The sequence below is a fragment of the Equus quagga genome, chromosome 16, assembly GCF_021613505.1.
Source record: "Equus quagga isolate Etosha38 chromosome 16, UCLA_HA_Equagga_1.0, whole genome shotgun sequence".
Lineage (NCBI taxonomy): Eukaryota > Metazoa > Chordata > Mammalia > Perissodactyla > Equidae > Equus > Equus quagga.
In genome coordinates this window covers 81,674,910-81,690,232 of record NC_060282.1, presented here as the reverse complement: position 1 = coordinate 81,690,232, position 15,323 = coordinate 81,674,910, and the positions used below count along the sequence as shown (strand labels likewise).

General features: G+C 34.3%; 1 protein-coding gene across 1 annotated transcript in view; it reads right to left on the bottom strand.

The window, feature by feature from the left end:
- Positions 1 to 6,224: 6,224 nt before the first annotated feature.
- Positions 6,225 to 15,323, bottom strand: part of CNBD1 (cyclic nucleotide binding domain containing 1) — a 309,471-nt gene continuing 300,372 nt past the window's right edge. Inside the window, exons 9-10 of the mRNA XM_046641858.1 lie at positions 7,637 to 7,746; positions 6,225 to 6,398 (exon numbers count right to left, since the gene is read on the bottom strand). Coding sequence (XP_046497814.1) covers positions 6,225 to 6,398; positions 7,637 to 7,746 — 284 coding nt within the window. The remainder of the gene's footprint in view (positions 6,399 to 7,636; positions 7,747 to 15,323) is intronic.

The following is a 15,323-nucleotide window of genomic DNA, read 5'->3' as shown; positions in this document are numbered from 1 at the left end:
AATTCCACTTCTGGGTATTTACCTAAAGGAAATGAAAACACTAACTCAAAAAGACATCTGCACCCTTATGTTCATGGCAGCATTGTTTCCAAAAGCCAAGACAAGAAAACTTGCACACGTTAAAGTCACATATCCCATTGGGTTGTGGTGAATATTTGATGAAAGAAAACATGTAAAGTATGTAGACTAATGCCTGACATACAACGAATCTTCCAAGACGATAAAGTGAGAAAATCAGCTTAGACTCTAAGGCAGTATTTCATAACAAGATGATAATTTTTTAAAATAGATGAGGAGAAGTAGAAATCTCCAATGTTCCTCCCTCAATCATATTGAGGGTATAAAATAGTTGAGAATGGAGATTGTTAGAGAATTGGGAAGAGGATTTCTCTGAAAAACTCTGTTCTAAGCCTCACCATCCCAGGGACTGTAATGAGAAATGCCTCTGCTCACCCAATGAAAAGTGAAACCCTTCAACAGGACCACACGGAAAGCTTTAAATGCATTTCCACAAGTCAAGAGCCACACTACACTACTATCTGACTACCCCCTGAGAAATGTAACGCTAAGAGACAGGCTACTTGACTGCTGATAAACGAGCCATGTTAGAGGCTGCTCTGGAGTTGACCCACCTCTCAAAGTTTGCCAGGGTGAACAGCGTGAGTGTTTTCCTACACGGACTTTCCTGTGTAGACCAAATGTAGACTCCTGCACAAAAGACAGCCAGAATGGAGTCCTAACTGGGTTGCACTGGGGATGGGGGAGGGTGACAGTGAGGCCGCCTCAGCAGAGGAAATCTGAGGTTATCCCTGGATTCCTAGGAAGGACATGTGTTACTCCTATTAAGGAATTACAAGAGAAAGATCCCTTTCCAATATTAATGGATTTCTGAAAACTCTCGAAGGTGCTCACTAGAAAGTGGTTAGCTTGACACAATTGTCAAGCACAGAAAGTGAGAAGCCAATTTACTACAGTATTGATCAATTAGGAACATTTTCACTCCCCGAGCACTTCTCTGCCATATTCTTCTCCCAGTCCCCAAATCGGCCCCGTAGCAGAGAGATCAGAAACCATAGGAGGAGAGCTGAGGACAGGGGTGAGGAAGCAAAGATATGAAACCTGCCTCCAGTGCTGTGGAGCAGACTCCTAAGGTGGCCTCCATGATCATGGTGCTATATCATGATTATCTTATGTTACACAGCAGAATTCTGCCGACGTAATTAATATTACCAATCATCAACCTTAAAATGTGGAGATTATCCAGGTGGGCCTGGCCCAAGCAGATTAGGCCTTTAAAAGCAGAGGTTTCTTCAGATGGTAGAAAAGAGGACGTCTGAGTGATTCAAAGCGTGAGAGATTTGATGGAAGGGGTTTCTTCATTGCTGAGAGGGAGAGGGCCCTGTGGATGGAGCCGCCTTTAGCGGCCGACAGGGACCCCCCGCTGACAACCAGCAAGAAAAGGGCGAGGTCAGCTCTACAGCTAAAAGGAACTGAATTCTGCCAGAAGCCCCAGATTAGAGCCCAGCCTGACTGACACTCTAATTTCAGTCCTGTGAGACTCTGAGCACAGAACGCCGTGGAACCTGCCCTACAGAACTGAGATGATAAATATTGTTTGAAGCTGCTAAATTTATGGTAATTTGTAATGTAGCAATGGAAAACTAATAGAAGCATGCAGCAAGCCCATCAACCTTAAATCAAACGTGGATGCATGCTTCTTATCAGGCTAGATGTATTAATATCTCGATTGAGAATATTTGCCAATTAAAAATACCTTATAGGGTATTTTATGACTTAAGAGTCATGATGAAATCATTAGACTGAGTTTTCAAAGGGCAGGGGAAGAACTTTTCTCACTGAAAAAATATCAGAGAAAGTAGGAGACAAAATTGCTTTGTGAATGCTTCCTGTGAGTTGAACTTGTTCAACAAACCAGTTTTATTGTGTATTCGATATTTGTTTGTGACGATATTTTAATAGAGGCATCCACAAACCCAGGCTAATGTTAGTTTTCAGATTTTTCTGCAATAGGGATGCAAAATTACTATATTTAAGCTTTTTAAACTAAATATGTCAAAATTGTGCAAGATCATTTTCACCAATAGTAAATAATCCTACTCACGAGTAGACCTTATTGTTGAGGAACACGGCGCAGTAATGCAAATACAGAACCTTAGAATCACCGAACACGTAATTCATCAAGGATTACATCTATTAGTAGAAGAACATGTGGTTCCATGTGCAGGATAAGGCAGAGCATCAGTAAATCTGAAATCGGGAACATGGTATCTGACACCTCATTGCTGCTTTTCCTATAACGGGTTCAAGTCAACTCTGCCTTCCAAAAAATCCTAAAATTAGGGGCTGGCCCAGTGGCAAGTGGTTAAGTTTACACATTCCACTTTGCTGGCCCGGACTTCGCCAGTTCACATCCTGGGTACAGACCTTACACCGCTTGTCAAGCCATGCTGTGGAAGGCATCCCACATATAAAGTAGAGGAAGATGGGCACGGGTGTTAGCTCAGGGCCAGTCTTCCTCAGCAAAAAGAGGATTGGCCACAGATGTTAGCTCAGGGCTAATCTTCCTCAAAAATATAAATAAATAAATAAAAACGATCCTAAAATCAGCTCTCCCATCCCCAAATCCATAAATTGAAATGGTTTAATATGTTAATGGAAAAAAATTACTGGAAAACCAAACTCAGGCAAAAATATTGATTTCTTTTTACAAAACAAAACAAACAAAATCTTCACAAAATTTATAAGTGGCTAAATATATATAATCAAACTATAATACCAAGGTCAACATTATTTTCTGATTAATGTTATTGTTTCTTCATATATATATATGTGATATTTCATAAGATAAGAAATTAATCCCCAAGTAAGAACTACTTTTAAATGTCTGCAAGATGTTTAAAATATTTGGCTGATTTTATCACTAATGAAACTATTCTTCAATATATTTGTTAAATACCTAATGGAATAAAATAATATACCATGAATCAATTATATGAAATATAATTTTTCATTTGAAACTTTGTCCAAAATAAAACAAAAATTTTACTCAAATTACTTAGCATTTTTTCTTTTAATATTATTAGTAATGAGTAAAAAAAAAGAAACACAAGAGAAAAAATACTTTTAAGTGTTGTACCTTATTTTTAACTTGGAAATGTATTTTTATATCAAAATGTTATCGCAAAGGAAAAACAAAGAACAAAAAGGGAAAGGGGAGCATATTTACTGTGGCAAGTTGTTCAAGATTTTAAGCTGTATGATTAACATTGCTCCCTAGGAGACACCTGGTTGTAAGTTGCCTCAGCAGAAGAGAAATACTGATGCCATGGGAAGGAGATCTTTTTGATAGGAACATATTCACTGCTTCTGCAACATCTAACAGACCTCTCTACAGTAAAAAAATCTGGTTTCCTAGGCTTTTGATCAAGAGAATCATTGTCAGAGATTAAAGTATTTCTGTTTAAAAACAAACAAAAGCTTCCAGATAGTTTGTGCCAATGTCACCCTGGAATTGGAATTCTCTTTTTGGGAAAGACAATTTAAGAATGACAAGTTAAATCCATAGCTATCCCTTAGTTTTTCAATCATGCGTGGTTGAATGAGATATAATTAATAACAATGGTAATTCTTTTTTTATATAAAAAGCAATTCTCTCTCATTACAAAAGTGATACAGTTGTTTTAATGGTAGGATGAGAATTTCAGATATCAGTAAAATTAAAACAGTTGGCATGCATAATTTTAATCTAAATGTCCTGAGGTATAAATTTTCCATCTGGACAAAATTGCGTTACTTTCATAAAAATAATAATCAGATAAACCATATTCCCAGTGGCATTAAACAAAAAAAGTAAATTTATATTGTTTAAACTTAATAACTATTCTGGGTTTTTATTAGATATTCAACATGTCTGAGAAGCATGCACATAGATTACAAAACAAATTGCTTTCTCTCTTCCAGAAGTTAACAAACTAAATGAACCAAGAAATAGCTTTTCAAGTCCTTTTAAATATCACAAAATAAATTGAATGTCTTCCTCTATGATTGTACGTAGATAGTTGTGTATATAATTCTCCAGATAAGGTACTTAAAATTTACACAGATTTTTTTGGTCTTTGGATTCTGTCCCATCTATCCCCAGGTATAGTATAGTGAAGACATTGCTTCCTTTATGGATTTACTGAGCATTGTTGATAAACTGGATCATTCCAGTGATATTGGCTCTTTAACGTGACTTATATGGGAGCAAATAGAGACTATGACCTGAATACTTCAGAAAAGATATGAACTTTAATTTAGTTTTCCAGTAATATATTTTACAATTCTAAAAAGATTTTTACTATATTTAACTATCTTTAGTAGATTAGAGAGTATAGGCAACAAAATTATCATGTGACTGAGCATTCTGTTGGAACATATTGGTTTTATTTCTTGTTTATTTTTAATGGTCCACTTCAAATATTAGCAATTATTCCTAACACCAATGTAATATAAGAACTAATAACAACATCATCTTGACAGAAAGATGACATATCATGGGTTTTGCTCATGTTTATTATTCTGGTTTAACATTTTCATTGTCTTCAACTTGATATTTTTTAAGGCTCATTTTACTTTCTCTTCAGTCCTGCCCTATGCTATTTTACAAAGATGGATCCATATTTCAGATGATAAAAGGAGCAGAAAAGATGGAAACAGAATGAGGTAATATGAAAATGCAAAATTAAAGATCATCATTGTTCATGCTTGAAGACGATCCTTTCAGCAAATTAACCATTAAATTTTTCATTAAGATTAGTTAGCCTTTAAAATATATTTTTTACTTTTTTGGAATAAAATATAAAATAATTAGAAAGTAGAAATAAAAAGACTGAAATTAAATACAATATTTTATTTCCTTATAAGTTGTGGCAAAACAAGCAAAATACGGTCCTCAAGAAGACTTTTGTTCAGGTCACGTTTAACTCCCTAGGCTCACAACACGACGTCAGGAACTTTATCACATCAGTTCCAAATAAACAAAATATAGAAAGAATTTTAAAACATGAACAGCACACACAAAAATACAGCTCAAGCTGATACAGCTCCATCTATTTGAATTTTAGGTTGCCAGAAGGCAAAGAACATTCTAATACACGCTCCAGAGAAGCGCTTTCATGTGTGAAATGCTGATTTACATAAAAGAGTCCACAGCGGGTCTGCCTTGCACCAGTTAACATAATCAGTACAAGAAAAGAAAAACCTAGCCTACATCAAGTGAGATTATTGTAACTTTAATTGGTGGTTAGTAATTATTTTTAATTGATATTTGCCTTGAGGGAGGTTTGTATTTGAATGTCACAGAAGGAAAGAAAATGAATCAATGCTATTTCAACTTTACACCATTTTAAAAAAATGGACAGGTGAATTTGAAGTTAAGCAGAATCAGAGTTAAGCAGTCAGAGGGTACATATTCTCTAAGAGACATAAAAAAATATTTGAATTCAGGTAAGGGATTCAGTCATATCAAATGTGGATAATCATGAAAATCTTTCTAATTTAAAGCAAATTCCTCACCCACGTTAATTTCTATAAGTTTCTCCTCTTATCCTTCATCAAATGTTTGACATTCTCAGTTTTACTGTACATAAAATTACGCTTTTATTTAATATTCCATTATCTTATGACCTATTAACCCCTATTCATTTATCATTCATACTCAATCACATATCCTATTTGAGTATTTATGATGTTTGGAGGGCCAAACACAGGTGGCCACATGATCATCCTTTTAAGATTATGAGAACTCTAAGGTTTCAGATGAACTCTTAAATACGGAAAGCCACAGATCTTTATTCACACTTGGTCTACATGTACACTGGAGGATAGTGCACGCTTGACCTGAACCAGGAACATAGAAGCAATCATTTTTAGAGTTGGAAAAACAGGATATTCCAGACAAGGAGAGGGTGCTGCTATTAATGGTAGTTTGGGAATTAGCAGAGAGATTTTGGTAATTTCAAATAAAAATTCTTTTGAAATATTGCTAATATATTCTAAAAGCAGCACAATTAAATCAGAATATGAAGTTATAAAGTGGGTCTATATAGATGTGTCATCTCTGTAGATAACATACATACACTCGCACTTACTTGAGTGTCCCAATTTGTCTGTGAAATATGTCCACCCTTGTCAGAAACTCATCAAATAAAATGGTATAACAGTTAAAAAACATTTATGCATTTACCAAATATGTCCTTATCTTCAATGATTGCCATCTCCACCTCTTTCCCAGTAACTATTGTGCACGTGACGGGGAGTTGAAGAAGAACGCTAATCTCGCCAAAAGACTCCTCCTCCTTAAGTTGACCCATATAAACGAGTTTTCGAACTTTTTTCTGTAAGAGATATAGATAATTGATGTTTAGTGAAACCACCTTCCTATAATGATTAAATATTGTTACCAACAGAAACTCACTGTTCATAAATAATTTTGGTATACGGTATTTAAAACAAATTGCAATTTCATTCAAATCAGAGAAAACATTTACTTACACATGTATTTAAATTATATTAGAACAACAGTAAATTGACAGACAACTTCAGCATATCTAAGGTCATTGAAAGCACTGTCACTTAGTGACCTGCAAATTAAATTTTTTAATCCACCAAGATGTTTAGGACATATTGAATTCATTCCTATTGAAACAGAGATGAGCTGGTGTGCAGGAAGATGAAGAAAAACAAGAGAGCGTAGCCCTCAGGGTGGGAGGGCGACAGGAACTGCAAAGAGGAGGAAAGCTTTACCAAGTATCCTGGAGTCAAAAGCTAACATCTAATTTGAAGATCTTCCTCTTACATAAATGGCAAACCTTCACACAGAATATAACTAGTACAGCAGACTTCAACTAAGCTTATACACTAAACTCCATCAAAGACTGCTCGACCAACCCAGAAGGATTGGTTCCAACTTTCCTATCACTAAGCATTGGTGTTTTGCCTGTTCTAGAACTTCGTAAAACTGAAATCATATGGAACGCACACTTTTGGATCTGATGTTTTTGCCCAACCTAATCCTTTGAGATTCATCTGTATTCTTGTATGTTTCGTAAGTTCTTTTGATTGATGTGTGGCATTCCATTGCATGAATGTACCACAATGTTTCTTTCAATTGTCAATGGACATTTCAACCACTTACAGTTTTTGGCTTATGAAGATTCACGTAAGTCTTTTTGTAGACATATTTTTTCATTTCTCTTGAGTAGGTATCTAGAGTGGAATTTCTGAGTCATTGGTTAAGTGTATTTTAGCCGATCTGATATGATTGTAGTAGTACCTTGGTGTGGTTTTAATTTGCGTTTCTCTGATGAATAAGGATGTTAAGCATCTTTAATATGCTTATTGGTCATTCCGAGGTCTTACAACTCAATATATCTTACAACTTATCTTACATTCCTGTATCTTACAATTCAGTAAAAACAAGAAAAGAAATCCAACAAAAAATAGTCAGAAAAATAGAACAGAAATTTCATGGAAGACAAATGAATAGTAAATGTCCAATAAGCACAGGCAAAGATGTTCAATATCCTTTATTCATTAGAGTAGATTAAAGAGAATACATAAGTTTAAGACTTACTGCTCTTTTTGATTGTAGTTTCACAAGCCCTACAATACTTCTATAAACGTTACAATATCCAGAATTAATATAGGCCACAAAAGAAATTATGCTTCCACTTTCCACTATCACTGGAAATAAAAGAGATAATTCATAATGTCACACATTCTTCTCTATAAGAAATTATTTTAGATATTATGACAATAAAAGTTGACATATTCAATTCAATAACTATTAATGGTAAATATCTTAATGGATGTCAGTTTATAGGCAGCACTTGGCATATGATACAAAATTTACACCTGGTATTTCTATCTGTAACCTAACGTGGAAGTTCACACAGAAGACTTTGGCAATAAAGGCAATTGTATGCTACTAAACCGCCTGGAGGAGCAGAGGCACAGGAGGGCGGGGCAAGCCTCAATTTGTAGCACTTGCTGATTTCCATGGTGTAAACATTCCTACCATGGTGAATTTCAAACTGCCAATGGTTTTACAGCTAGCGCACAAAATGCCCGAATATTTCACCTTTGGCTCTTCAGAGCCTGTACCTGGAGCCAGCCCTGGCACTCTACGAAATACAGAAGCTGTTAAAAGCAAGGGCTTTGAGGCCATACTGGACTGGTTTGAAATTCTACTCTGCTACCTGCTGTGTGACCTAAGATAAATTTGATAAGTTCTTTGAACGTTGGGATTTTCATCTTTAAAATGGCAAAATTAGGAGTCCGTGTTCTACGCTCTACATGTGGTGATGAAGTTCATGTAAACTACTTAGAATGAAGCCTGGCACACAGTATTACATAATAAATCATGTTACTAATATCATTATTCTTTGCTCAAATTTGTGAAGCCACCCTAAGGCCAAGATATACTTGAAGGTGAACTGGGTAATACCTTGATAACTACCAATGTATCAAAAAGCCACTTAAAAACACCCGGTCTATACAATAAATTGGACATACATAAATTAAAATTACTATTTCAAGTTGGCTTTCTGCTTTGTTCATTCTGAAACATGTCAATATGTTTTCTCAAAACCCCCAACGCAACAGTGGTAACATATATAAAGACACATATGTATCTTTCCCTTGATTTTGTAAAGCAGACAATTAAAAAATAATATTTTTAATTATTCAAAAACATTTATTTCACAATGTAAAAGAGTATATATCAGCATGAGAAAAATTATTCACGTTACTAAAATAATAAGGAAGCTAAACAATAGCACAGCTCTTTAAAAGTTATGGTAAAAAAAGAACAAGATAACAACTGGTAAATATAATTTACCCTAAACAAACAATAAACACAATATAGTACAATGGAAAAGTACTTTAAGATAAATCAAATGGGTAATTATTTTGCTGACATTGTTTATGACAATATGCTATCTCCCTTTCTTCATATAATATTCAGAGCTCAAAGTTTATAATAAAAAAATTGAAGGCTTACTCTACTATCACCAATCATTTATTTTGCTTAAATAAAAATTTTAGTAACGCATCTACTGTCTTATACTATGTTTTTTACAGCCAAACAATGATATTACAAAGTTATCTTAAGATATCAAAGTATACTATATCTGTAGAATTATGTGTAAATTGTATGGAAAAGCAGGAGTTTTCTCACAGATCTTACTCTTAAAAGTAAAAAGTACTCTTCTACCAAAGGTTAAATGATAGCAGAGACTTGTTACTTCTTTTAGTCAATCAATAGGACATAAAGGAAGGCACAGAGCCTCCTGGCAATTATAAATAAGAAAAGGATGCACTTAAACAGATAATAAAGAAACCCATTATTCTTAACTTTCAGAGCTGCACTACTGTCAATCATTTCTTGAAAATCGAGCCCTATATAGATCATAGAGAAGCATACATAATATCAAAGAGGATAAAGACCATGAGAATTTTTCTCTATATGAAGGGCAAGGCAACAATGGAAAAGTGGAACCACTGAGAAAAATTTGCAAGGCAGTCTCATTCCTCAGAGGGGATATTTCCTATCTAAGTAATCGTCTATGGTTTTTATAATAATCAGAGCAAATATTTATCTTAATGAAGACAATACAACAAAACCCTTTTCATGCAAGTAAGCAGCCTGAATTTAATGATATTGTAAAAAATGTGTATCATGCTTAAGTAAGAAGTTTTAAATATTACCATTTTTTACTGGAAAAAAATTAATACCAACCACCTGTAAAATTCTTAACACCTCCTTTGTTGTGTTTCCTAATTTTACTCATTCAGCCTCTGATCCTGCTTCCCATTACAAAGAACTTATACTAGTGATGTTAAGACAAATATTGTCATCTCCACACCCTTTCCTCTTGGTGACATAGAAAACGACAAACAACATAGAAAGATTCAAAGGATTAGAACACAGTTTTAAGGGAAACAATTTAGTTATGGACTATATAGATGAAATTTTATTATTTTTTAAAAGTCATATTCATTAATGTTCAGGAAATAAAGTTAATTTGTATTTAAAAATTAAGTTTTAAAGAATCTTATCAAAACTCAAACTCATGTTCTAAAGCCTGAAAACATTAGACCATTACGAAAAGAACCAATTTGATTCTAGCTTAAAGGTGAATTTGAATGAGAGGAAAATCAGAAGGATTCTCAGAAAGTGAATATCAAGCACTGCTCTTTTTCTTTCTGTTGTTTATCATATGCCAGGAAACAGTCACAAGTCTAATAAAACTATTTTATTCCAATTTTCAGGTCAGTTAGAAGAAGGCATGATAAGAAGAGTCATTCTCTGCTGGCTACTGGCATCAGCACCAGGACAGTTAAGGTCTCCGTTTAAATGGAAATTCGTGATTAGAAAGATTGTTAAAGGACATCTTCCTAATTAAGATAAACCCCAGTCCATTAGCCTAAGAGACCAAAACACAGCTTGGGAACAGAAGTGTATCTGAGGATCAGTAAGTCTCCTGCAGTTTCCAGCAGGACGTGCATTAGCGGAAAGGATACCAGCACCCCCTGTGAAACTATACTACTTGAAAAAGGAGGATCTGAAAGAACAGTACTAGCAAATGCTATGCTTTAACTTGATTTTCCACTTAGGAGAATTTTTCTGAACTTATTTTCCTTATGAATATATTTAGTTTGCTTTCATAATGTTGTTAAGAAAGATTTTGGTTAGAAACAGCTTTGCATTTATTGAATATTTCTGTAGGGGTTTGTGCTAAAGAAACTTAGACCAATATTAACCACTACCTCTTCATTATTAAAAAATGTATATTTATATGCAGATAAGTAGCATCTGTGACTAAACAGAGACAAATCCTGAATAGAAATATGTATCAGAAGAATTGATGTTTGATTATCTAACATCCAATTATACTACGCCATCTGAATTTATGGCACATTAAGATAGATCATTCTTATAAAATATGAATACTATATGTAAAATATCCTGATGTATATCAAGTATCTGTCACTTTGCATAAGAAATAAAAAGCAAATGGACATTTCTCCAATCTCACAAATATGTGATTTGGGAAAAATGTTATACATAAATCTACTAATTATTGATAGAGGAGATCAAGAGAAATGTGAATGGAAGAAATTTTAAACTTTGAACATACCTCAAAAACTATTCCAGGTAAAGAACATACCAAAATAATGCTTTTATAGAATTATTTCACAGAAAATAACAGAATGTGACTGGTTACTCACTGCAAGAGAGGGCAGACGAAGCAGGGCCAGACTTGCTGTTGGATTCTCTCCTCCCTCCCTCTCCCCCATTCTTCCCACAATTCCCCTCCTCCTCCCCTGTCAGTCTTCAAGATAGGGCACATGCTGGGCTTGCCGCCATTTACAGGTCAAGGCAGGAGGGCTTATCCAGATCTGATGCCCAGCCTGATGACGGCCAAGGAAACCATCACTTTACCTCAACTGTCTCACCAAATTCACATTCTTGCTCAAATGTCACCTTCTCAAGATCTACCGTGACTATTCTACTTTATCCTACAGTCTAACCTGTTCTACCCAGCTCTCTACCCACCTCTGATTTTTTTTTTCATGGTTTTGTTACCGTCTAACATATATCCAATTTACTAATTCATTTCTTGTGCTTAGTGTATATGATATCCTCTAGCCAATAGGATGCAAGCTCCATCAAGACAAGGCTGTTTATGTTTATCTTTTGTTAACTCATATGTCTAAATAGTAGCCATCCAATAAATATTTGTTGAATAAGTGCAAGATCTCAATATTAGACCACAATTTCCCTCAAGAGGTCAACTGAGCACAAGAGGAAGCTCAGAATACAGTGGCTTAGATTTTTAGGAAGTTCCTTCCTGAGTAGCACAACTGAAAATTCTGGATAAAACGTTTTAAAATACATGAGGTGGCGAAAGGCAAAAACAAAAAATATTTTTTTCAAAAACCAGGTATAAAAAGAAACTCAGTCACAGAGGCAAGAAAGCCCTAGGGTCAGTGGCGAAGTCTGTCTGAGAGATAATATGTGGACATGCTCCTTCCTAAAGGCCCAAAGGGCAACACTCTTGGTGGGTAAACTGGAAAAAGCCCATTTTAGAAAGAGAGTTCTTGAAGATATTTTTTTCTCTTAGTCACGGTGCTGATGACAAAAAAGAAAAAAGAGGAAGTCTCTCTGAAAATCCCTAATCATAGCTCACGGCATTGGGGCTGGAATCCACACCACCTGTGAGGCACTAAGCATTCGTTTTTAAATTATATATTTTTTGTGACTCTAAATGCCCAGAAAAAAGAAAAACAAGTTCTTTTTGGATGAATTATTGCTCATCCCAGACTTCAAAAACTTCCCACAGATAAAAAGAGACTATTTAAGGGAATATGAGTTCTCAATAAAACATGTATTAGCAAATATATTAGCAAACCATCACCATTAATTATAGTAACCAGACAATTATAAATATATATATAACGTATATATATATACACACTATTATACATGTTTGTGTGTATATATGCACATCTGATATTACATACATATATGTATATACAGCAGACATCAGAATTATGATAGAAAATATAAAGTAGAATTATATTTATGAAAAAACAAGATTCAGAACAATGTTTGATTACAAAAATTAACCAACTAGAACTTTTAGAAAAAATGTAAGCAATCAGACAAGAATATCATCAACTGAATAAAATATTAAACTAAAAAACTAAACTAAATTGCTAGATTCTGAAATCTTATTAATAAAATCAACTTAAGCATTACAAGGTTTTTTGCAATATAATTAGAGTTACAACACTATGAATAAGTCAAGAAATTGCCATTTCAAAGGGCCATGCATTTAAATATTGGTTTATTTGAATAGAAATTTAAAAATTAAACAGTCACCTCCTTCGGGTAATGTAGCAATAGTCCTTACCTGCTCTCCATCTTCAGTAGCCGGTGGATTTAATTAATCTCTCCGTACTCCATACACCTTTCTGCTCCTCTCACAAGAGCCTCCTTTTCTTAGTGCTGAGGATACACCCACACTATCCTCCATGCACTGTATTCAATTCAGTTTTTTTCTCTCTAAAAAATGTCTCTTCCTTATTCCAAAAAATTGGACAAACAAGTATTATTCTGGTACCAACCATCAATCTCCTTCCCTTAAAAAATTGAATTAAATCCTAGACTTATATAATTAAATTGGTGTTAGTCTCCATCTTTGAATTCTCTTTCCTTTTCCATTCTCTCTCAGTAGACGATAGATAGATAGATAGATACAGATAGATGATAGAGATATGCTATACAGACATACTTGTGAATACATATACTCAAAACCACTTTAAATATATGTATATGCATATATGTTTATAAGTATGGGGGGGTGTATATAATATTTCATAGAATTCCATATGCCTACGTTCTGTCTTCACGTACACCCTGTCTTTTCATGACATTTGAAGAGGTCTGAGTTTCGAAGATCTGCTGTACACGCTTTGCTTAACACCGCTGCTCTTGTTACATAGGCTTTAGTGAGCCTGCTGTTTTCAGAATTACACATTCGATTTTCCCTTTTCACTTGAATTTGGAGGACTGCTTTGTGATGCTGGATTTGATTTCCCTCAATCTTGAGGATTATTTTAGTAAACATAATAAATGCATTTACCTGTGTCTACCAAAAAGTAAACGCTCTGTATGAATTTGCTGTTCTTTTCCCAAACTTAGATCCTCATAATTTAAATATTTCAGCTGTATGTGGGCTGTTAATAAAAACTCAGTAAAGGAAAGACAGTACCCCGAGCAAAAGTCAGCATAAACTCAAATGATTGCTATAGGCCCCCAAGTACCTCAAACCCTGGATTACTAGAGACGGAATGTAAAACACTTTCCATGAAACATTAAACAATACACAGCGATTTCTGGAAGAAGTTGTATGAGATAGAAACTTTTCTTACACGTTTGGGAGAATTCCTTGGTTAGGTCAACCGAGGGTGTGTTATTTGATTACTGCAAAAATACCTTTTTAAAATGACTTTTGGTCTTTTTGAAGTTTTCTAATTCACATTTCTCTTTCTTTTGACATTTTATATTTTCTAGAAATGCATCCTTTCCATCCAGCTCTTTAATCCATTAGAAGAGACTTGTTTATAAGACTTCAATAATTCTGAAATCTTTACTATGTCTTTATTTCATTTGTTCACCACAGAGTTTTACCCAGATATTTTTTCTAAACAGCATTTCGTTTCATAAATACTATTGTTTCTGTGCAGTTATTCTTTCCTAGTTTATTGATGTCTGCCCTTATTTTACTATTTTTAAAAAATGTATTTCTTTAGTTTTCTTTTTTTCTAAACCTCTGGTTTCAAATGCCTAGATCCCTTTTTTTTTCTCTTTTTCTTGCTTTGTGATAATTGTATTTAACATTACACATTTCTTCTATCTGCCACCCTAACTACATCTCATCTATTCTGAAATAGAGTGATTTTATTATTATTTTGTTGAGAGTTCTTCTTAATTTCCCTTTAATCAGTGGGGTGCAACAACGTGGTGTTTAGTCTCCAAACATCTGAAACTGTACTTTTGCTATCCTTTTAAAATCAGTTCTAAGGTTTTTGTTTTGTTTTGCACATGATTCTATGTGACCATTATATACAATATATCTTGTAATTATTCCCTATATCTAACATGCTGGGGGAAAAGCTCTGTTGAATATGGAGTTTTACATGTATCTAAAAGCTTGATTTTTTTTTATTGGTAATGTTCAGTTTCTGGTTATCCCTACTTTTATTTTTTTTAATCTACTTGGTCTATCGTTTCCTGCGAGGGTTGTGCATGTATGCCTAACTGCAATGATTATGATACTTAATGCTTCCTATAAGCCTGTTGGCTGTTTCTGTACATACTTAGAGGCTCTTTGGTGTTTATTTATACACATAAATACCTAGTGGTCACAGCCTCCCACTCTTTTCTCAGTATATAATGCCCTCTTTATTGATCACAATGTCTTGTATTGAATTCTATCTTGCTGTACTGTGATTGTTTCATCAGCTTAATACACATAGCTTAAAATAAATTGCATCATGCCATTAATATTTTTCTGTGGCACAATTTTCTTTTTAATTATTTTCTCTTTTACACTTGCCAGTATTTCCCAGTCAGCTTTCCACTTTGGTATGTATGGAGAAACATCATTACTTTTAAAAGACTCCATAATATGCAGGTACCATAATTGAGGAGAATGTAACCATTTGAGTTGAGCTTTTAAATGATTTCA